The 22543-nt window shown below is 48.3% G+C and overlaps 1 protein-coding gene across 3 annotated transcripts in view; it reads left to right on the forward strand.

The window, feature by feature from the left end:
• The window catches only part of ZNF395 (zinc finger protein 395), a 46226-nt gene that overhangs the window by 17587 nt on the left and 6096 nt on the right, over positions 1-22543 (forward strand). For 2 of the 3 annotated variants that reach the window (XM_030555154.1, XM_030555153.1), the window contains exons 3-9: positions 5032-5291; positions 7207-7319; positions 11843-12078; positions 12930-13030; positions 15775-16033; positions 18613-18705; positions 19100-19203. In XM_030555154.1, coding sequence (XP_030411014.1) covers positions 5032-5291; positions 7207-7319; positions 11843-12078; positions 12930-13030; positions 15775-16033; positions 18613-18705; positions 19100-19203 — 1166 coding nt within the window. Of the gene's footprint in view, positions 1-5031; positions 5292-7206; positions 7320-11842; positions 12079-12929; positions 13031-15774; positions 16034-18612; positions 18706-19099; positions 19204-21982; positions 22103-22543 lie in introns of all 3 variants that reach the window. The other variant, XR_003999435.1, reaches the window with a different exon arrangement.

A 22543-nucleotide genomic window follows, 5' to 3' on the forward strand; every position in this document is an offset into this window, starting at 1 on the left:
CTCACCAATCTACTAGAATTCTTTGAACAGAGTCAAGAATCATGTGGACCAAGGGGATCCAGTGGATATAGTGTACTTAGATGTTCAGAAAGCCTTTGACAAGTCCCTCACCAAATACTCTTAAGCAAAGTAAGCTGCCACGGGATAAGAGAGAAGGTCCTCTCATGGATTGGTAACTGATTAGAAGATAGGAAACAAAGGGTAGGTATAAATGGTCAGTTTTCATAATGGAGAGAGATAAATAGTTGGTATCCCCCAGGGGTCTGTTTTGGGACCAGTCCTATTCAACATATTCATAAATGATCTGGAAAAAGGGGTAAACAATAAGGTGGCAAAATTTGCAGATGATACAAAATTACTAAAGATAGTTAAGACCCAGACAGACTGCGAAGAGCTACAAAAAGATCTTTCAAAACTGTGTGACTTGGCAACAAAATGACAGATGAAATTTCATGTTGATAAATGCAAAGTAATGCACATTGGAAAGCATAATCTCAACTACACATATAAAATGTTGGGGTCTAAATTAGCTGTTACCACTCAAGAAAGAGATCTTGGACTCATTGTGGATAGTTCTCTGAAAATATCCACTCAGTGTGCAGTGGCAGTCGAAAAAGCGAACAGAATGTTGGGCATCATTAAATAAGGGATGGATAATAGGACAGAAAATATCATGTTGCTTCTATATCAATCCATGGTACTCCCATATCTTGAATACTGTGTGCAGATGTGGTTGCCCCATCTCAAAAAAGATCCATTGGAATTGGAAAAAGTTCAGAATAGGGCAAGAAAAATGATTAGGGGTATGGAACGGCTTCCATCTGAGGAGAGATTAATAAGACTCAGACTTCTCAGCTAGGAAAAGAGACGGCTAAGGCGAGATATGATTGAGGTCTATAAAATCGTGACTAGTGTGGAGAAAGTAGATAAGGAAGTGTTGTTTACTGCTTCTCATAACATAAGAACAAGGGGTCACCAGATGAAATTAATAGGCAGCAGGTTTAAAACAAATAAAAGGAAGTATTTCTTCATACAATGCACAGTCACCCCGTGGAACTCCTTGCCAGAGGATGTTGTGAAGGCCAAGACCATAACATGGTTAAAAAAAGAACTAGATAAATTGATGGAGGATAGGTCCATCAATGGCTATTAGCCAGGATGGGCAGGGATAGTGTCCTTAGCCTCTGTTTGCCAGAATCTCTGAATGAGCGACAGGGGATGGATCACTAGATGACCTGTTCTGTTCATTCCCTCTGAGGTACCTGGCATTGGCCACTGTCAGAAGAAAGGGTACGGGGCTAGATGCACCTTTCGTCTGACCCAGTAGGGTCATTCTGATGTTCCTGTGTCCTGGTTGTGCTTAGTGGGATGGAGGCCCTTGGAGGGTCAATGCAGTAGATTGCACGCTCTTAGGGGCAGGGTGCTTTGCAGAGCACTGTATCTGTTTTCAGTGGCATTGGAATGATCATTGTTCACAGAATCATAGAAATGTAGGACTGGAAGGGACCTCGATAGGTCACGTAGTCCAATCCCCTGCATTCATGGCAGGACTAAGTATGATTCTAGACCATCCCTGACAGGTGTTTGTCTGACCTGTTCTTAAAAATCTCCAGTGATGGAGATTCCCCAACTTCCTTAGGCAACTTGTTCCAGTGCTTAACTATCCTGACAGGGAGGAATAGTAAAAGGTCTTAGAGTGTGGCTGTCAGAATGGAGCAGGGCAGCTGCTGATGTGCCACCAGGGCCCCTGAGTTCTGCCTAGAGAACTAAAACATATTTAAGGCAGATCTCTTAAAACAAAGTGCCCAATGAGGTCCTCGTTTGATAGATATATATTTTTTGTGGCTTGCACACAGAACTATCCTACAAGCTTACAGAGAAGCCAGATTCCTTTTGCTCTACCTTTTTTAAACACGCGACAGTGAGGGCTGTTTTCTCCAGTACACATCAGTATTGGGCTTTTTTGTTCTTCACACTAGAAGCAGCATAAAAATAGTCACTGGGAGTGGGGTGCTGTATTTACATACCAGTGACAGATGACTTTTTTGTGTTTGGTTGCTTTGCAGCTTCAGCAGATGCTAGAGCATACGTGTTCTGCTGCTCAGTACTTGTCTAGGTCTGGGGAGCCTGCTGGTGTAGTTCATTATGGAGCCTCATTCCTTCTTATCTGCAAAGAAACTTTTGGAGAGAAGCAGGGCGTAGTGGTCAGGAGCTCCTGCATCCTAATCCCCACACTGCTGCAGCTGCTCTCTTTGAGTTTGGGCAAATCACATCCCCTCTCTGTTTCGGTTTCTGCATCCAGTGTCAGTTAAGACATTTTCTCTCTGCCTAAAGCACTGTGCATTTATGTATCCATCATATACAGACCTGTCCACACATCACCTCTGATATTTAGGTATAGGAGTGCATGTCCATATAAATAACTATGAACGCTAACCTACACAAGTGTGGTATACTTCAGCACAGATATGTTTACCTTAATAAAAATAGACTCTTAGAAGTCAGGGAGAGAAGCAGCCTAGTAGGTCATTGGGTAACTTTGAGAGAAAGAGGAAGAGTTTGAAAATTTCCTCTGCTTTCCTCTGTGGAGAAGCTGAGAATGGGGATCAGTTATGACATGAATGAAAGCTCTTCTTTGCCAGACTCTGCCTGTCTTGCAAAGGAGGATGCATATTGCATTGGCTTTGTCCACCCACGCAAATGAAGAAAAGTCTCAGCTCTTGGGTTTTCCTTTCTCCCTTTCCTTAGATGGCTGATCAGTCCCGTTCCTCAGAGGATTTGATGCTTTTAATCAAGGAAACCTCCTTTCTCCCTCGCCTGTCTTTTTTTCATCCACCTCCTATGTCTTGTCATAACCCCCCATTGTAAGCTTATTGGGGTTGGGTCCGTCTTAGTACTTCATGGCTCTGTTCACCTAGTGCAATGGACTCTGATGGCTATCGTAATGCAAATAATGATAAGGGGAACCCAAGGATGTGACGTAGGGAGATGATGGGGCTGGTTCCTTTCCTTTTGGGGAGGAATGTTTTTACTGTGTTGCTTAGGCGGTCAAAGCACAGTCATTTAAGAGGATAGTTGATAGAGGTGGCTAGAGTACGTTTTCCTTCCTCAGTGCCGGCATCCCCTCCAACTTGCAGAGGCAAGATTTCATTTCTGTTTATTCTAGGTGTGTGTGTGTGGTGGGGGGCGTTCTGGGAAGAATAATCCCCCTCCCCGGAAATTAGGCCTCAAGGGTCAAATTTATTGCTGGCCTAAGCAGGTACAACTCCATTGACTTCCATGCAGTTGTGCCCATTTATGCCTGTCATGAATTTTGCTCTGAGGTTGTAAATAGTGGAGGTTCTACAAGAATGCCACCCTGTAAATGGGGCAGGGGAGAGGGGCAGGGTTTCCACACTCCTGCAGTCCTGCTCTGACTGTTAAAGGGGCAGTTGCCACCATCCCTGCTAAGGAGTCTCTTCGAGCATTATATCCTCCACTTACTTTTCTGTGTGTTTCTGTACGGAATGCACCAGCTGTTCACTCTATCCGTTTTTTACTGAAGTTTGGCTTTGCATTATGAAAAATCCATGCCCTTGTAGGACAGCATGGTTGTCACTGATGTGTTGAATAACATGGCCAGTTGGAACTACTTCTTGGTAATAATAGGGATTAGATACCCTAAAGGCTCAGGCTCCCCCTGATACTTGAGCTAATCGAGAATCTCCTTTTAGTAATATATAAACAATCAACCTGTGGAACTCCTTGCCAGAGGATGTTGTGAAGGCCAATACCATAACAGGGTTAAAAAAAGAACTAGATACATTCATGGAGGATAGGTCCATCACTGGCTATTAGCCAGGATGGGCAGGAATGGTGTCCCTAGCCTCTGTTTGCCAGAAGCTGGGAATGGGCAACAAGAAATGGATTACTTGATGATTATCTGGTTTGTTTATTCCCTCTGGGACACCTGGCACTGTCCACTGTCAGAAGACCGTATACTGGGCTAGATGGACCTTTGGTCTGACCCAGTAGGGCCATTTTTATATGGCCTGACAGACAGCTGAGCAGTTCTGAGTGCAACAAGTAGAGGGCAGTGATGTGTGTATGGAGCCATATAATGTACACAAAAAAAGGTTGGTTCTTACAATGTTTCTATGCTTGGAACAAAGGGATTCAAACAATTTCATTGTAAATCTCTTGGAAGTTGTGTTTTACACTGTATCCGCAGCCCTTTGCCCAGCTGAGTTTAAAGGGACCTTGTTCAAGTTGAAAATCCTTTTTAATTAAATCCTCTCCCTTGTTTCTAGTAATATCTTCAAAAGTTGAAATTGAGAAGTAAAGAAATCAGACTTACTTTCAGCATTTCTGCCAGTCTTACTTTTTAGGTTTCGCTCAGTCTGGCAACTGAAAGCAGCCTCGTCAGTTTCATATTTGTTTCTAGTCTGTTTTCCTTTCCTGGTCTCATGCTCCAGCACAGTACTGAAATGTTGAATTTTTTTTCTTCATGGGAATGTTGCTAATAAGTTTTATAAAATGTAGTTATTGCAACAACTACAAATTTGGCTGAAATCTGACCTGCCAGGGCCCAATTTTCCTCCCATTCAAATCAACAAAACTTCCATTGGGTTCGGTGGGAGCGTTCCAGTTCTTCTTTATTCCACAGGGGCTCTGAGGAATGCCACCACCTTTGTATTTACCCCCTTGGGGAGTCCCTGTGTTATGCTGCTGATCACATGGAGTGATACCATGCTGCAGCGCTGTTGTATTAGCAATGACCACATATGAGGGGGATGATCCCTTGGGTCCTAACAGGCAAATGGAGAAAAACCCGAGGTTGCTAATACTGTTTCACTTAGAGTAGTGGTGCAGAATATAGGTGCTGAGCTGGTGGATAGAAAAACCCTGACTACATGGCATTCCCAGTGATAGAATCCTTGCAATCGGGGCCTTGTACAGGAGGGGGCCCAGAGAGAGAGCAGGTGAGCTTTGGCTAGGTTTTGTTAAAGGATGGAAAGTAACCCTGACCAGCTATGACTTGTCCTCACGTAGGTTTACGTCACCTATAATGGGCAGGAGTGTGCTGGCCTGGTAGAGCAGCACAGTCAACTGAACGACGAGGTGCAGGTGCTGCTCCTGGAGCAGGGAGTGCACACCTGCTGGAAGACAGAGGACGTGAGACTGGCTGAGATGCAAAGATCGCCGCCCCCTACTCTTCCGATGGACCATAGCCCTGCCACTGCGATGGACCAGAGCCCTGCCACTGGATCAGTTCAGAGATCGGTTTCTAGGAATATTGATGTACCTAAAAGGTATGTGTCCTCGACTGGTTGGCACTTTTAGCTTTGGAGACTGATTCTGTTTCATCTTGGCTGGTTCAATAGCTGGACATGTGCACTGGTAGCTTACAGAATCCCTCCTCTCTTTCTGTTCTAAACTAGTATGTAGTGTTGCTGAAAGTTGTTAAACGGCGCTGGATTCTACCCCAGAGGTGGCTGCATTTCCATGTGGGGGTGAAATGATCCCTGTGTATAGTTTATAAAATGTCCTAGAATCCTATAGTATAAAGCATATTTATGGAAACAGTTGCACATGGCAACATAAAATGTGAGATGCTGAATTCTGGTTCTGCTCACGGTCACTATGGCTAAAATAGAATCAGAGTCCCGTGATTTGGGAGGGTCCATGGGCATAGTAAAAATCTATCAGGAGTCTGCAGAGAAGCTGTTAAGATTGCACTGGAAGCTCAAAATAAAGCACAGGCGCTAATTCTAGAATGGTCCTTGCGTGTTTATTTACCCAGAGCAGTAAAAATGCTGTTTGTTTCAGTGTATGATGAGAAATGAACCATCTCCCACCTCTGCCTTGTTTGTACGCGGGATGAGACCACGTCATTGTGACGTTCTGTGTCAGCCTCTCCAAAGGGTGGATTATCCAGAGTGTTGTTGAATTTAGGATTAAGAGGATTTTTTTTTATGGTGGTTTAGAAGAAAAAAAATGTTCTCTGCTAAAGCAAACTTCCCTCGTGGCAAGTTTAGAAATTGCTCCAGTTCTGTTTGGCCTGGGACAGCAGAGTAGGGAGAGGTCACAGGGAAAAAGAGATGTGGTGAGACATGCAGCCTCAGTATGTGAACACTTTAGGATTGGGAAGCTAAGCAGGTTCAGGTCTGATCAGCGCTTGCATGGGTGAGTTCCAAGGAAACCATTTGGAGGCAGAGGAAGTTAGCTGCAGCTAACTGGAGACAGCTGGATTGTTTTCTGAACCCTGGCTTCTGTGTGGTGCTAGGGGCAGCATGTTGCTACAGAGGTTGTGTAAATGCATGAGAATTTAAACAGAGGACCTAGTCGTTTTGTGGAGTAGTTCTTACCCCCAGAGCCACTGTTCACATGCACCTACAATAATCCTCAATGTCAACTTCCACTTAAATTGTTAAATACAAAAGTCTCTCCCGAGCCTGGTCTGTGCTGCACTGGTCCTTGCATAAACACGAGTCTTAGAGCAGCAGCATTGCTCATGCTGTGAATCAGCAGTGTCCCCATGTGCTCGCTTTGCTGGGGTTTTGGTGGAGGGAGGGACACACACCTGGGACGCAGGGCTGGATTTTTAAAGAGATTTAAAGATGCAGTGGGAGGCACTTTTGAAAATCCCACTTGATGCCGCTTGGCCTCTTTAGGCATCTAAATTCCTCTCAGACTCTGGGCCTGACTCCAGATGGGGAACAGACTGAGTAGAGATCCTCAGGCTTGCTGTGGCAGGTGGGTGGGGGACGAGTCCTAGCAGAGATGGGGAGCTTAGGACCAGGCCACTGAGAAGCTGCAGCTGCTGTTAAAGAGCAGTGCCAAGGAAACATCTTCTCTTGAGGGTCTCCTGTCTCATTGCCAGAAGCTACCTTCCTGCCGGGGCAGATGCAGTGGGTAGCATTTTGCTCCCGAGTCCTCACCCCAGCCATCAGCATAAGGCTCTCGCATAAGTGATGTGCTTTCTATACACAGGAAGGCATGCTGGGATCTTGTGGAAAGGAAGGAGGTATGAAAACGTAACCAATTATCATTAGACCCCTGTGGGTCCAATCAGCCCCGAGTGTAACACCTTTGGCCTCTGTGTTTGCTGCAGTGGCCCTTTTGATTGTAGGGGGTCTTTGACATCGAGTCCTCGCCTTGTCGCCTGAATATCTGCCTTCCCCTCCCCCACTGAAGTCTTTAATGTTTCTCTGTCTTCTGGTGCAGAAAGTCCGATGCTGCTGTGGAAATGGACGAGATGATGGCAGCTATGGTGCTGACCAGCTTGTCCTGCAGCCCTGTGGTGCAGAGCCCGCCCAGTCGCGAAAGCAGCATGCCAGGTGAGTCGGATTGTGCAGCTGGACGCTGGGGTTCCAAACCTGCCTGCCTCTGTATTTCAGCAACCAGAGGCTGAGTTGAATTGCTTTTGTGGTATCTATCCCTGAAGAAGGAGGGGAAAACTGCTCACCTCAAACAATAAGTTTTCCCAGGTAACCGGAGCCCAAGTGCAATGTGAGCAGATAGCTGTCCAACTGCTACTTCCATCTTGTTGCACTCTCTGATGTCCCAGCATGCTCTCTGCTGGTGATGTTACCTTCGCCATGAAATTCTGCTGCAGTCTGGAGCCAGCGTTTGGGGTCAGGTACCTAGAGAGGCCATGTGCTGCAGTGGATAAGCCATTGGGCTGGACGTTAGTCATCTGATCTATTCTAATGTTTCTCCGGATCGAGAATGTGGTTGGAGATGTTCTCTGTCTATGTGCTGGTGAAGGAATTATCGGTGGGGGCTCGACGCCTGTGGGTACATACAGAACTCTGCCTGCCTGGCTGTGTTGGTGAGGGGTGTGCTCTAACCGACATAGCTGTGCCAGCAGAAGCCCCTCGTGTCGATGCACTTGTTCTAGCAGACTGTCTTTCCCTGGTTTGGGGCAGCTGGAATAAACCAGGCTGGTAAAAGTGCAGCTTTGCTGGTAGAGGCTGCGTCCATACTGGGAGTGCTGTGGCAGTAGAGTTCAGTATGCCACCATGTACCTGAAACCCTGTTGTCTGAACCTCTGCATTATCCGAAGCCCTTCCTTGCCCCTCAGCTACCTGATGCTGTGGGAAAGGGAAGGGATTCAGTGGAGGTTTGGATAAGAGCGCACAGACCCCAGCCAGGACTATGAGGAGGAGGAGCAAGAGGAGACCCCAGTCATGGGGAAGGTCACGCTGCTGCTGAATTCTTCCTGTGGCAGTGTGGGGAATCCTTTGCCACCCCGCTGTCATGGGAGTGAGTGAGCAGGGCTGTGACAGTGGAACTTCCAAAGGGCTGGTGGCACCCGATCTCTGCAGGGACCAGGTGCAGGGAAGCCTGCAGCCTTGGCGAGGAAGAGCAGAGACTCCTGGCCAGGACTGTGAGGAAGAGGAGGATGAGCCCCACACCATGGGGTGGGGGTGGAGGGGAGTAAATCTGCTGGTGAATGGCCAAATGGCTTCTGCCCTCTCGATTATCTGAATAAAATCCATGTCCCCTCTGCTATGTGGCTAATCGGGAGTAGGCATGTACCTGTGTTGGTAAAGTGCTCCTTGTGTAGACATGGTGCAAGTCAACAGTTATATTGCTCCAGTGGCATGTAGCTGTCATGGGACAACCTGCCTGCCAAGGGAGAGCAATCTCCCAGGGTGATAGGGCCAGTCTCATGAGGGGGTTGGAATATCAGGACAGAGGTCTCGAAACTTAGCTCTATATTTGTGGTGAGTTGGTGTGGCAGGTTCTTCATGGCGACCTTTGTTACTAAGCACATGGCTTGTATTAGCTGGAGCTCTTCCAGTTGTCATTCCTAGATCTAAGGAGTGGCAGTGATGGAGCCTGAAGGTCCCGCATGTATGGGTTAGCATGGACGCTGCCAGGCTGTGTCTGGTAGGGTGGGATATGATCTTGTGTTTGCTGCCATGGCTATTTCGGGCTCCCGCTGAGCAGAAGACACTCAAAGGACGCAAGGCTGGGGACAGCAGTAACAATCTGAGAGCAGGTGCCCTTGAAGTATAGGAAGCAAGTTCTTTAAGTGCTTCCCTCTTCCTCCCAGCATCGCCATAGTCTTGCCAGGGCTCAGTTCGAGCCTGCTGCTTTCCGTCCAGCTGCTGATTGTAGCTAAGCGCTGGGAGATGGTGCCGATTGCATTGGCTGTAGGGCTGAGTGGTGTCTGCGGACACCTGGCATTCAGCCTGCATTTTCCCAACAGCATCCTGTAGACCTGGAATAAAATGAGGGAGAGGATTGAGACTGCAGGGGTGGGGGTTGGAGGAGTCTGTGACGACCCTGTGAGCTCAGTCTGAGCGGAAGGACTTGAGCCATTTTCAAGTGTTTCCAGGCACCCTCGCAACTTGAGAAGAGTCTTTGGTGATAAATGACAAGTCAGTCAAATACAGCAGAAAGGTGCAGCCAGCTGACTGACTGACTGGAATTCCCCTGTCAGGGAGCGGGAGGAGGACATCTACCAGGTGCTCTGTCTGACCCATGCCCTGGCCCATCCTGACAGAGAAGGATCCAGGATACTGGCAGCTGACAGCTGGTAGCTTCTTGATTAGATTTGGGTCTAATAACCAGCTCCGTAGACAAGTCACAGAACCAACCCTCTGTGCCCTAGGTTCCAGGTCTGTGAAATATGGTCTATGACTGAAAGGCATTTTATTGTACAAGGACCGGCTTTTATTTGAAATATCCCTACTTGGTTTGTTACTTTTGTTTTTTCATATTTTTTATCCAAAAGTTTTGTAAAGTAACATTTTTAAGCCCCTCCCTACTTCAGAGGAACGCGCAGGGGCCGGTTCTGACCTCGCTCATGCTGGTGTCTGTCAGGAGAATGTGAGGTCCGGATCTCTCTTATAATATTACAAAGGGGAAAAATGCCAGGGACACGGCCCTTCTGCAGAAGTGTCCCATGGTGTGTATGGGACAGCAGTGGTGCATGTACTGGGGTATCTCCTGCAGAGGGACCTTTACTGGGCTTTTGATACAAATCCCTGCATAAGTGAGTCTGGGTCTCACGAGCAGCCCGCGGACAGGGAGGATAGTGTAGTGTAATGTATTGAATTCCTCCTGGAAAGCCTGAGTTAGGAGTGCAGGGAACCCCTGTTTTAATTGGTAGACAGCTCTTCAGGCTGGACCCTCCTCCCCTTATTTATTCAGAATTGTTTGTTCTAATTATCAGGCCTAGCAGATTGGGATGAACCAACTGAGAATTAGGGTGGTGGGTGGGGGAGACTGGCTTTCCAAAAGAGTCTGTGCCTGGGAGTGCTGGCTGTTCAGAAGCCATGGGGCTCAGTGAGCAGGGTGCTTTGGGACAGCTGCTTTAATGCGGGTCTTCCTGAACAGCTGGCCAAGCTGGGAGGCCATATACATTCCTCGAGAGAGAGGAGAGCGTAACCCTGCCGCAACTGCCATGTATGATAGAGCGGCAAGACCTATTCTGGGAGCCATGGGCATGGGAGAACTGAGTGGTCGGCGCCTTTTTTTAGCAGTGGCTCCATTCCCAAGTAGTCAAGTGGATGTAGGTGGTTAAAAATAGGCATCTGCAGCTCTGGGAAATGTGCATGTCCGGCCAGTGGCTCACTCTCTGCGCGCGGACTTGGCTCTAACTAGCAACAGGCAATCTCTCGAGGGGCTAGGCCTGAGAGTCTCTGCCACAGCCCTGCCCAGAACGCTTGGAAACAGAAAACGGCTTAAAGCGCAATAAATGAACTTGCATTCAGACTGTCCCTCAGTAAAGGCACAGCTAAGCTTTTTCGTGGAGAGTGCATGCAGGGAAGCTGAGCCAGTGTCCTGCATTATAATGTGCATTCCTCTAGAGAGCAGCTGTGTTTCACTGAACAGCCCAGCAGCCTCCATGTCCTTCGCTGAAAAAGACACTGCAAGAGTCCATTGGAGGGAGGGATAGCTCAGTGGTTTGAGCATTGGCCTGCTAAACCCAGGGTTGTGAGCTCAGTCTTTGAGGGGGGCTGTTTAGGGATCTGGGGCAAAAATCTGTCTGGGGATTGGTCTGTTGGACTAGATGACCTTCTGAGGTCCCTTCCAACCTTAGTATTCTATGATATAATCAGCCATCTGGGGAAAAGTTTGTCTTCAGGTCAGTGGAGCCTTTTGATTCCTGGGGGAGTAAATCTCCATGCCAAACCAGATTCCCAGTTCTGGCTGGGCCAGTGATGATGTGAGAGAAGCTTTATCGTGATATTTCAGCCCTCCTGTTGCCATCCTGGCTAGAACCTGTAGCTGCAGGACTGTTGGAGGAGGCGGAAGATTCTCTGCTCTTCTCTAAAATCTTCCATCCAGGGCTTTCAAAACGCTTTACGACAGCGATTAAACAAATCCTGTGAGGCAGGCAGCATTAACTGCATTTTACGGAAGGAGGCGCAAAGGCAGAGGGAGGCACAGGGCCACACAGTGAATTGTTGATAGAGCTGGTTATAAAATCCAGGACTCCTGGGTGGCAGTCCTGTGCAGCGGGGAGAAGGTAAATGTTACACATGTTGTTTTGATCCTGAGGCCTGTGGTTTAAGTTTTGGGCCAAAGATCTGTGTTCTGATTGCATCCACACCATCCTTAGTGGTGACGTAACCCCGGGGAAAGTGTCTCCCCACCGTGCCTGATCCACAGAGGATGTGAGTGTTACAGGGCCTGGCGTTTGGTCGAGTTGGAAGGACGGATGCTTGTAGCTCCAGAGGTCCATGATTCAATCCTGGGTGTTGGTCAAGATGGAGGTAATTGAAAGACCGACTGGAGAGGGGCAGGGGGCTGGGAGCAGAGCTACCGCATCCCGCAGGCAGGAGCTATGTTTGTGCCTATTGGTTTTAATATCTGTTCCCTTCTCCTCTTTCCCCTGGCTCAGCGTCCCAGGCTGCCTGCGACTCATGGAAGGAGAGTGGCGACGTGTCAGACAGCGGCAGCAGCACCACCAGCGGGCACTGGAGTGGCGGGAGTGACATCTCCACCCCATCACCCCCGCACCCTGAAGCCAGCCCCAAGTACTCGAGCGAGGCCTTGAGCTCCCCTCAGGCTGATGATGGCTTTGAGACAGACTCGGATCCTTTTCTTCTCGATGAGCCTGCCCCAAGAAAGAGAAAGGTACCGAGGACAGGAGGGGCAGGGGGAACTTTGCTGTGAACGCTCAGTCATGGGATCTGCACTGCCCAGTGAAACTGACAAAGTGTTTGTAAGTTTCACCTGTCTCTGAAGCTAGCAGGAGAGACCAGAAGCAAAGTGCCTCTTATTAACCCTTGGCAAGCTTCACCCTGAAATCCCAGAGCAGAAGGGGAGCTGGGGATGGAGAAGGGAAGAGACCCCAGGGATACAAAGGGCATTGGCAGGGAAGAAGAGACAATAGCCCAAGGGTCAGTCGCTTGCCATCTCCCCAGATCCTGCTAGTGACTCCAGAGTGCTCCTTGCTCCCTGCTCCCATTCGCTCCTGTCCTTCAGCAGCATTTCCCACTCTGCCTGATAGCTACGGCCAGAGTAGGGAGCTGGGGCAGGTCAGGGGAGTGCTCCGTTCCACGCAGGGAGCTCTTTCTCCGCTCAGTTCCCCCCTCTGTCTACATGGGCCAGGTGGAGCAGGCACATTGATCATCAAAGGGGCCAGAGGGAGGGGAGAAGGAAGGTATGGGCAACAAGCAGCTTTGATGTAAGCTTTAGGGCAAGAGCAAGAGGGAGAAATGGGCAGGATGGGAGTGGGGATGTAAATCCAGACAACCAGAGTCTGTCTTGTGTCTGCCTGAAACTTGGCACCTCTGTGGACTGGCACCTTGAGAGGGCCAGGGAAGCCCAGGATTGTGTGTGGGGTGGATGGGACAAAATGGCAGCATCGTGGAGCCTGTTTTCAGTGATCCTGAGTGAATCTTAATTCTCTGGGGCTGTTTCTGTCCCTTCGGAGCTGGGCTGGGGAGTAACCTTTCCGTGACATGGGGCTGTCTTTCTGCTAGAATTCAGTGAAGGTGATGTACAAGTGCCTGTGGCCAAACTGTGGTAAAGTCCTGCGATCCATTGTCGGGATCAAGCGTCACATCAAGACCCAGCACCTTGGGTAAGACCTTGAATGGCCATTAATCTGCAGAACCCAAGCAGGACCGGGGGAGCTGGGGGCAGAAGGAATAGGGAATTTCACAGGCTTACAGAATTAAAAGGTGGAATAGCTTTGGCAGGACATAGTCTCCCAATTGGGTGTCAAACTGGTACTGCCCTGTGTGAAATGAGTTTGGAGGTTCTCAGTCCAGTGCCCACCAGTTATCCTTGTCACCAAAGCCACCGTCATTGTTATCTCTGTGTCAGCAGTCTCTGCAATGAGGCCAAGGATTGAAGGGGTCCTGGGGAATGAACTTCTCTCTCACCTCTGAAGAAGAATCCCTTTGGGGCAGGGCTAGCACACTGTGGCTGCTTGGTGGGTAAAAGCACATCAGTCTCCAGAGCTGTGGGTGCAGAGTACCTGTCACCAGCATTTAGGGCAGATGCCAAAGGATTTGCTGCTGCACTAGATCTCCACTAAATCTGCTGCTTGGGCTAGTAGGGAGGGCAGGAAACTACCCTGGCTAGAGAATTGCTGCTTGCCTAGATGGCTGGTGGCTGCCACAACCTGCTTTCCAGCCCTCCCCGAGGCCTCTCCCTCTCGGATACCACTGGGATGGGCCCGGAACGGTAGCTAAGGGCTGCGTTGCCCACCCCATGCCCTTGCCTTCTGTGCTCTTCTCCATCTTTTCATCCTTTTCTCCCTCCCCCCATCTCTCTGTGTCCCTCTTTCCTCATGCTTCCTTGCTCTGTTAACTCTTCTCCTGCAGCCTTCTATCCCCACTTTCACCCAAGAATACAATAAGAAAAGGTAGATTTGCCAACCATCATTCTCCTCATGTATCGCATCCCTTTTCTCCAGCCTCTCTCTGTCTTATCTATTTTAAAGCAGAAGCGCTTTGGGACAGGAACTGTCTCATGTGTTTGTGTGATGGCTGCCACTTTGGCCAACATGTAGCTGAAGTTGCGTAACTTAGATCCATCCACCCACCCCTCCCCAGGCCTGGTCTACACTGTGTCTACACTACACAGGGTCGAGCTAAGATATGCAACTTCAGCTATGAGAATAGCGTAGCTGAAGTCGACGTAGCTTAGATCGAATTAAAATTACTTACTTCGCATCCTCGCAGCGCGGGATCAGTGGCCGCAGATTCCCCGTCGACTTTGCTTCTGCCTCTCGCACTGCTGGAGTTCAGCAGTCGACGGGCGAGCAGTCAGGGATTGATTTGTCGTGTCTACACTACACCTGATAGATCGCTCGCTACCTCCCCATCCAGCGAGTAGTGTAGACGTTCCCATGGAAACAAGCCCTTTGCTTTATGCTCCCCTTTGAGCTGCTAATTAACTGAATAGAACTCAAGTAATGACTGTAATCGCTCAGCTCAGCTAAGGCCTGTTTCTGGTGTGGTGCGGCCCCCTAGTGGCGATTCAGGGTTGGTTCTCCAGGCATTGCAAATTCCCTAAAGTGAAGGAATGTAAAGGTGAGACATGAGTGAGCTGTAAGCGCCTCTCTCCCTGCCCATCAAGGGCCCAAAGTAAAGAATAAGTGGTTGTACCTCCAGCCAGGGGGGCCCTTGCTGCCCCGTCCAACTGATACAGGAACAAGCCGCAAAACGTGACACCTCTGTATTTGTACAGCAACTGTGGTACAGTGAGGAAAGAGGCTTTTATCACACCGCAGGGGAAGCTAACACCCCGTCAAGCTTCCTCTTTTTCTAATATTTCCAAGAAAAATCCATCCTTGAATGGTGGTTGGTTTTGGTTTGTTTATTGTTGTTCCATGGTCTTCCTGCGGTACTGTACACATCATCGCAGAAGAAAAGCTGGGTCTGAGCATAGGGCTGAGAGCCAGGAACTCCTGGGTTCAAAGCCTTGCTTTGCCATTAATTCTTTCCATGGCCATGGGCAAGTCACAGTCTGTCTGTCCCCCTGTGCCTCAGTTTCCCCATGTGTAAAATGGGGATAATTCTTCCCTTCCTTATAGGGATATTGTGGTGTCGTCCATTCTAAAACCTATGGCAACCACTCAGTCCCCCATGCCAATGTGGTTTTACAGCCTCACATTTTCCTGTTTTGTGAAATATTTTTTCTCTCGCCTTGTTTCCATGTGAAAGCTCCAAACAAACAGTGGGGGATACTGACTGTACAGAGATGTGGGGAAACTGACAATACATGAAATAAATAATAATTAATAATAATAATAATAATAATAATAATACTGTCAGGATGCACAAAATAAACATGCTGGAAATACAGAAAAAAGCCCTCTCTTTTTCTAATCTCTTTCCTCCACTCCTCTCAGGAGTGTTTGCAACAATGACAGTTAAAACAAAATTAGTAAGCAGTAAAGCTAACGATGTCTATTTAACTAGTTAATACTTCTAAATCCCTTTGAAGATATAAAGCACCTTCCCATATATGTGCTAAATATTAAATATTACTGGGTGCAATGACTGTAGGCCATTGAAACCCTGAAGCTTTAGGGTGAAATCTGTGTGAAATCTTTAATCCGAGCGGGGCCAAAGAGACCTTGGTTTAACAGAGTAACCGAAACCTCCGCAAGGGTGACCCCACCTACTGCCTCACACTGTCAGCTCTGAGAATGAGCTTGAAACCAGGGCAGGTCTTGAACCTGTGATTTTTATAGCTCATTGGTTGAGTGCTGCCTCCTGCCTCATGCTAGCATCTCACACAGATCTGATCGGAAGGGGGAGTTACTTACTGTGATTATTGACTCATACCCTTTCCCCTTTTAAATGATCACAGAGATGGCGCAGACTCTGACCAGCGGAGGAGAGAGGAAGACTTCTACTACACCGAAGTTCAGGTGAAAGAAGAAGCTGCTCCAGAGTCTGCCACCAGCCCCACCTCTGGGTCCTCGCCCATTGTCATCCAGCAGGCCCTAGCCAAGCCAGAGGCTTTGGCTTTGGATCAGGCAACCTTGGAGTCTCACCTCCCAAACAGTGCCCTCAGTCAGTCTGCCCCCAGTTCCTTCTGGCATATCCAGGCAGATCATGCCTATCAGGTATGTTGGCCACTTGTGGAAACGATGAGGGAGTGGCATGTGACATCCTCATTCTTAGGGGCATTTGTTTTTATATCTAGTGACAAGGCTCAGAAACCAGCTGGTTACTTAGAATCTTCCTTACCACATCAGACCATTGGTCCATCAAGGTCAGGGTCCTGCCTCTGGCAGTGACCAGTGCCTGATGCATCCGAGAAAATAACACATAGTGTATTCTGTAGTGGTTGAAAGGAAGGAGAAAATCTCCTTCCTGGACCTAGCAGTTGATCAGCTAATGGTCTGATTCTCCTTGTTGTTTTGGCTTGGATAGCTACAAATGTTAGTGATCCTAAAATGATCCAGTTCTGTTTGAAAATCCAGCCACAATATTTGACTGTACCTCCGGCTGCAGTGAGTTACACAGATTGGCTATAGGTGACATAAAGTATTTTGATTTGTTGGTTTCAAATTTACTTAGTTTTGATTCAGTGTTTCCCTGATTTTCACACTACATATACAAGACAGCATATGGGAGGAACTTCATTATGTCTTGTGAACATTTGCAGCCTTGTTGTCGTCCTTCCTGCTGGCTAGTCCTCATAACCATGGAGCTGTGGATTGTTAACTCTTTGTTTAAATGATCAGTGGATTTCTTCCGCTCGGTTATATAACGCAGTGATTCTCTTGCTATGAGCACTCTAGTTTCCAGCCACCCTGTAATTAGCCAGCTTGGTGGTATGCAGCATGTCCCTATGTATGCAAATAAAACATAACCAGGAATGTAACTGTACCAGATCCCTGCACATCTTGGGTATTAGGAGTCCCAAGTTCAAATGCCTTTAAATACGTGGGAAGCATGTGGATCCGATGTAATTGCATCACTTGCAGTTCTTCATGCTGCTAAGACTGTTAGGCCTTCTCTGCACCCACAAGGGCACATCTTTATATCAGTTTAGTTAGAGATGCAACTCTCCTGTTGCAGATGGTGTTATACTAGTATAGGCGTGTTTAGGCTGGTGTAGCTTATTCCTTATGGGGAGGGGGATACACTCTACTGATGTAAGACACCTTTATATCTATTTGCACGCTAGGGCTTGTACTGGTATAACTACATTGGTAAAAAAAAAATCACACCCCTACCCAACCTAGTAATACTAGTGAAAAACTGTGTAGACCAGGCCTTACAACCCAGGATATCACTGTGTTACAGAGGGGACAAGTTCTGGAGCTAAGGCAGCATAAGCATGACCACTATAGCTCTCTCTCTTCAGTCACTTTCACCTTTTGGGCATGGTTTCTGCCTGAAGAAGGCAAACGGGAGGGAGGGGCGGGTTGTGTGGAAAGTCGCTGAACAAAAAAAAAAAGTATCCTGTTTTTTGAAGTAAGAGAGAGAGGGGAAAAAATACACTTTGCACATGGGGATGTGTGGGAGGGGCAGGGAATCTTGTAACATTTTTCTGATTAGCCCCACAGCCCAATCAGCTGGCGGTTGAAATTGAAATTTATGTAACTACCTTGGAGAAATCTGCTTCAGGGGGAAAAGTTTCTCAGTGCCCTGGGAGCGCTTGTTTGATAGGAAGGAAAGCAGCCCGCTGAGCGTGAGCAGTACCCCTTGCACAGAAAGAGAGCAGCTAACGTTGGAGAGGAAGGGTTGCCCCGTAGTCATGGTACTAGACTGGGACTGGGGAGATCAGGGCTCAATTCTGGACTCTGCCACAGAGTCCGTGTGACCTCGGGCAAGTCATTTAAGGGTAAAATTTTCAAAAGTGCCTAAATGACTTGGGAGCTTAAATTCCATTGGCTTTGAGAGCCAAAGTCAGTCATAAAAATGGGACTTAGGCTTCTAAATCACTTTTGGAAATGTTACCCCTAATTGCGTGCGTTGGTTCCCATCCGTACAATGAGGATATTTCCTCTCCTCCCCTTTTGTCTTGTCTCTTTAGTTCCTATCTTCAGGGGTGGGGCTGCTTTTCGCTCTATATGTGTATATATGTACCTACCACAGTGAGGCCCTGATCTTGGCTGGCGTCTCTAGGCACTACCATAATACGAATGAATAATTGTAAGGAAGGTTGCTATGTGCATATGGTTGCTGAGGCTGCGTGCTGAAAAGTGAACTGAAGGTGCAGCCCTGCTGAGGGTGGGGGACTCTGCCTCTGGGCTCAGTAGCAGGCCGGCAGCTGTGTTAGGTGTCTGCGCAGTGGAGCTCAGAGTCTGTGCTGGAGTAGGGCCTCTGAAGGCTGGTATCCCACAGCTCCTGTGGCTGGCAGGTCAGGTGCCCTCTTCTGCAGACCTCATAAGGGTCCTGGAGAAGGTGTTCTGGTGCGACCTAGTGAAATCGTTCCAGGTTAAGGAATTTACCTAAGAAACGTCTTGTAAAGACTCCATTAAGAGAACTTGCAGGCTGGATGGTTAAGAGCGCAAAAGTCAGGGAGGAGGGGTATTGAGGGGTATTGAGGTGTTTGGCCAGTTCACCCAGTGAGCCAGTGATAGTCAGATGGAACCCAGGAGTCCTGGTTCCCCTATCCTGACAATTACCAACACTGCCTCTGAAGGCTTAATGTTAAACCACTAACCTTTGCTCCCCTTTCCTTCTACAGGCCTTGCCATCAATTCAGATCCCGGTGTCACCGCACATATTCACCAGCATCAGCTGGGCTGCTGCCACCTCCACCATCCCTTCTCTCTCCCCAGTGAGTCCTGCCTGCTTGGCTCTTTTTTCTTTACACAGTTAATTGCACAGCACCTTTGAAAGGGTGATCGGGCAGGTGTGGGAGGGAATATGGAGTGGGAGTTTTAAAGAGAACCTGGTTTAGCCTTTGTCACTCCCTGAAGCTTATATGCTGCCTGAGGGGAGATCTGTGCATTGCCGCCGGCTCAGAGGACATGGCACCCCATGGCTGAGCTATGCAAGAACATATCTGTTCTCTGTGCTGCTTTACGCACGCAGTAAAATCAGTCTCCATAGGCTGTTGAGGACAGAGGCTGGGCTGGATCCGTCTGACTGGACAGACCTCCTCAGCAGAGAGTGAACTCCGTCTGATGCGTGTGATAACTCATAGATCTGAAACTGATTCTCATGAGCAGGTTCGAAGCAGATCACTGAGCTTCAGTGAACACCAGCAGCCGACACCAATGCTGAAGTCACACCTGATTGTTGCGTCTCCTCCCAGGGCTCCCAGTGGCACCAGGTAAGAGTTTGCCGGGAGGGGAAGCAGGGTGGGGACCATGCTGCCTTGGGACTGTTGGAGACTGGGCGCTGAAAATTGTAGAGCCGGCCCTAAGCAGCACGCTGAATTGCGGCTACAGGTGATGGGGGCAGTCCATGCGCCCTTAGGGCAGCAGGCACGTTTCTGCAGCGGCGGCAATTCGGCGGCAGCTTCTGTGTTTAGCTGAAGCTGCAACGGACAGCTAAACATAGAAGCTGCCGCCGAATTGCCGCCACCACGGAAACATGCCTGCCGCCCTAACGGCACACGGACTGCCTCCGTCCTCCGCGGTGGCAGTTCGGCACACTGCTTGGGGGCAAAACAACAGGGACTGCTGCCCCTTTCAGATTGCCACCCCAAGCACCAGCTTGGAATGCTGGTGCCTGGAGCCGGCCCTGGTTGGAGAAGAGCAAGTGTTAGCGTAGGAAGTAATGAGCAGATACCACATCCTGCAGGTGGGACAGGAGACAGGAAGGGTGCTGTTGTGGTTGTGTTGTATTAACTTAGGTGAGCTGTACGGGCCCAAAGAGTCAAAGGTGTTAACGTGACCCTGTCACTGACCAACATTAAACAGTGTTAAACAACGTTCGGGGTTTGGTAGAGAGACTTAGTACCACGGCAAACACACCATTTAAACATCCCTTTAACCTTTTATTAAAGATACACACAAAAAAGGAAAAGCAGTTAAAGCATTTGGAATGTAAAAGTATCCAGGGAGGCTCTCCTTTTAAGCACATCCCTTGTTGCCTTTAGGTGAAGAGAGTTTATAGATGGAAAAGCTTCTTGTTGGACAGTCTTTTAGGTGGTAGGAAAGTGGTTGTAACTGTCCTTTTGGGGGAAACATGAGACTGAAGGCCTGGGTTCTCTTCCCAACTGTGCGACAGACTCTCTGTGATCCTGGGCAAATCACGTCACCGCTCTGTGCCTCAGTTTTCCCATCTCCCAAATGAGGAGGAGGATGATATTTTTCCCAGAAGCGTAGTGAGGCTAAGCTCTTTGTTCTGCGTTTGCAGTGTGCCTTGCACTGTGGAGTGCTGCTCCATGAGTAGCTGCGGTAACACAAATAATGTCCTCAGGGTTCTTTGATATCCCCAGAGAGAAAGTGCTGTCAGGGGCCAACTACTATTGACTCACTTCTGCCCTGGCCCAGATATCTGGCCTTGTCTCCTACCAAGTTTCCTCCTATCTCCTCCACCCTGCACAGGGGGACAGCCTTGTATTTCCTAAGCCTCTTCCATGCAACCCCTGCCAGTCCCTGTTAACCAAGCCACCAGCTACTCCTGGCTTAGGAGCCTCGCTTTGAACTCTCTTGACCACCTGTCTTACAAGAAGCGTAAATTAAAATAATAACGATAGGTAATGAAACCTCCCAGATGTGCACGTACCCAAACTGGGTCATCCCGTGACCTCACTACAGACTTTGTCCTTCCTGTGTCACGTCCCTGGCTAGCTTGGAAACTGGCATCAGCATCTTTTCTTTTGATATGTTCCTCTGAGGTGCCTAGCATACTTTTGGGCACTGTAGAATTTATCGATGCTTGGGTACTGGGTGATCTATGATGGTGAGATGTTGATGGGGATGTTTTAGAAGCTTATCTTCTCCTGTGGCTATTTTGTATTGGTTAAAGCAGGGGTAGGCAGCCTATGGCACACGTACCAATGGCGGCACGCAAGCTGATTTTCAGTGGCACTCACAGTGCCCGGGTCCTGACCACTGGTCTGGGGGGCTCTGCATTTTAATTTAATTTCAAATGAAGCTTCTTAAACATTTTAAAAACCTTATTTACTTTACATACAACAATAGTTTAGTTATATATTATAGACTTTTAGAAAGAGACCTTCTAAAAACATTAAAATGTATGACTGGCACACAAACCCTTTAATTAGAGTGAATAAATGAAGATTCGGCACAGCACTTCTGAAAGGTTGCCGACCCCTGGGTTAAAGCCTCATCACCCCTCCGGTCTGCATAGCCTCCTTACTGGGGCTTCTGCCTGAGTAGGTCTCTTCAACCCAACCTCTTTAGCCTTGTACAAGACATTAACGGAGTAGGCCACACATGTGCATCCAGGTGATAGGCCTGGTGCTGTCACACCAGCATAACTCTACGTTGGGCAGGGATCTACATTCATGGTCCTCGGAGTAGGTTAGTGCCCTGCAGGGGAATTGCTCCATGTTCCTGAGAAACCCCCCCAACCTCAGGAAGCCTTCACACATTCAGGAGACCAGGTGCATTCCTGCCTAGTCCAGGATTACCCTGGGGGCCTTCCTCAGCAAAGCCCAGAGCTGACCCGTCCATATTTCAAGAGGTGTGTGAGAATCTCCTGCAGCCTCAGTATGTCCCATCCCCATCCCAGAAGGCTCCAGTTGCTCTGGGGCCCCAAACCTGTGGGATCAGTTGCTGTCCTCTGCCTCCTTCCATCTTGTCCCTGTTTAAAAAGGGAAATGACAGACTCTCTGCCAGCCCCAGCTATGGCATGGAGCTGCGTGTGGCAGTGTATAAATAATAACTGACCTCCACTGTATCATACCTTGGTTCTCAGATTTCTGGAGACTGGCCTTCAGGTGAAGCCATCAGACCTTGCCACCCTGCTAATTTATGTCAGGCCCATATCTGTTCCAGGGTTTCCCTTCAATCCAGCAACCTGCTGTACACTTGGCAGCTTCTCCCTCCTTGCTGTCTGCATTTTATAGCTTTGCCTAAATACTTAATAACCGGGGGCACTATTCTTCATTTCTCCTCCTAAAAATTCTTATGTAGCACTGCTGGTACAAAGTAGCTGCCACATTCCATCCCAGAGGTGACTGCATTTCAGTGGTGGATGACTGAACTCTGTATGTAGTTTGTCTTCTGCTTTGTGACTCTTCAGAATGAAAACAGGTGTTATGTATTTGAATTATTGCCCCAACTAAGATCAGTGAAGACACTTATTATACATAGGCACTCTCTATAATACACATAGTAAGAGAAAATCTCTGCCCCAAAGAGCTTATGATTTAAATAGACAAGAGAAATAAAGTGTGGGAGAAAGAAAGTGTTATTCATGACACAGATCAAGTTGTTTGCCATGGATCACACATGGAGTCTGTGGCAGAGCTGGGAATTGACCCTCAATCTCGTGAATCTCAGTCCGGTACCTTAACAATAAGACCAGCTTTCCTCTGTATTAGAATTCTAATAATGGTGCTGTGGAGATGACTAGTATTGCTGAAAAGAAGAAAACCCTATGGTTTGATTTTCCACTTTTCTTGGAATGAGCTTTGACGTAGGCCTGGTCTACAGCAAAGAGTTAGGTCACCCAGCTGCGTCACTCAGGGGTGT

The sequence above is a fragment of the Gopherus evgoodei genome, chromosome 3, assembly GCF_007399415.2.
Source record: "Gopherus evgoodei ecotype Sinaloan lineage chromosome 3, rGopEvg1_v1.p, whole genome shotgun sequence".
NCBI classification, from domain to species: Eukaryota; Metazoa; Chordata; order Testudines; family Testudinidae; genus Gopherus; species Gopherus evgoodei.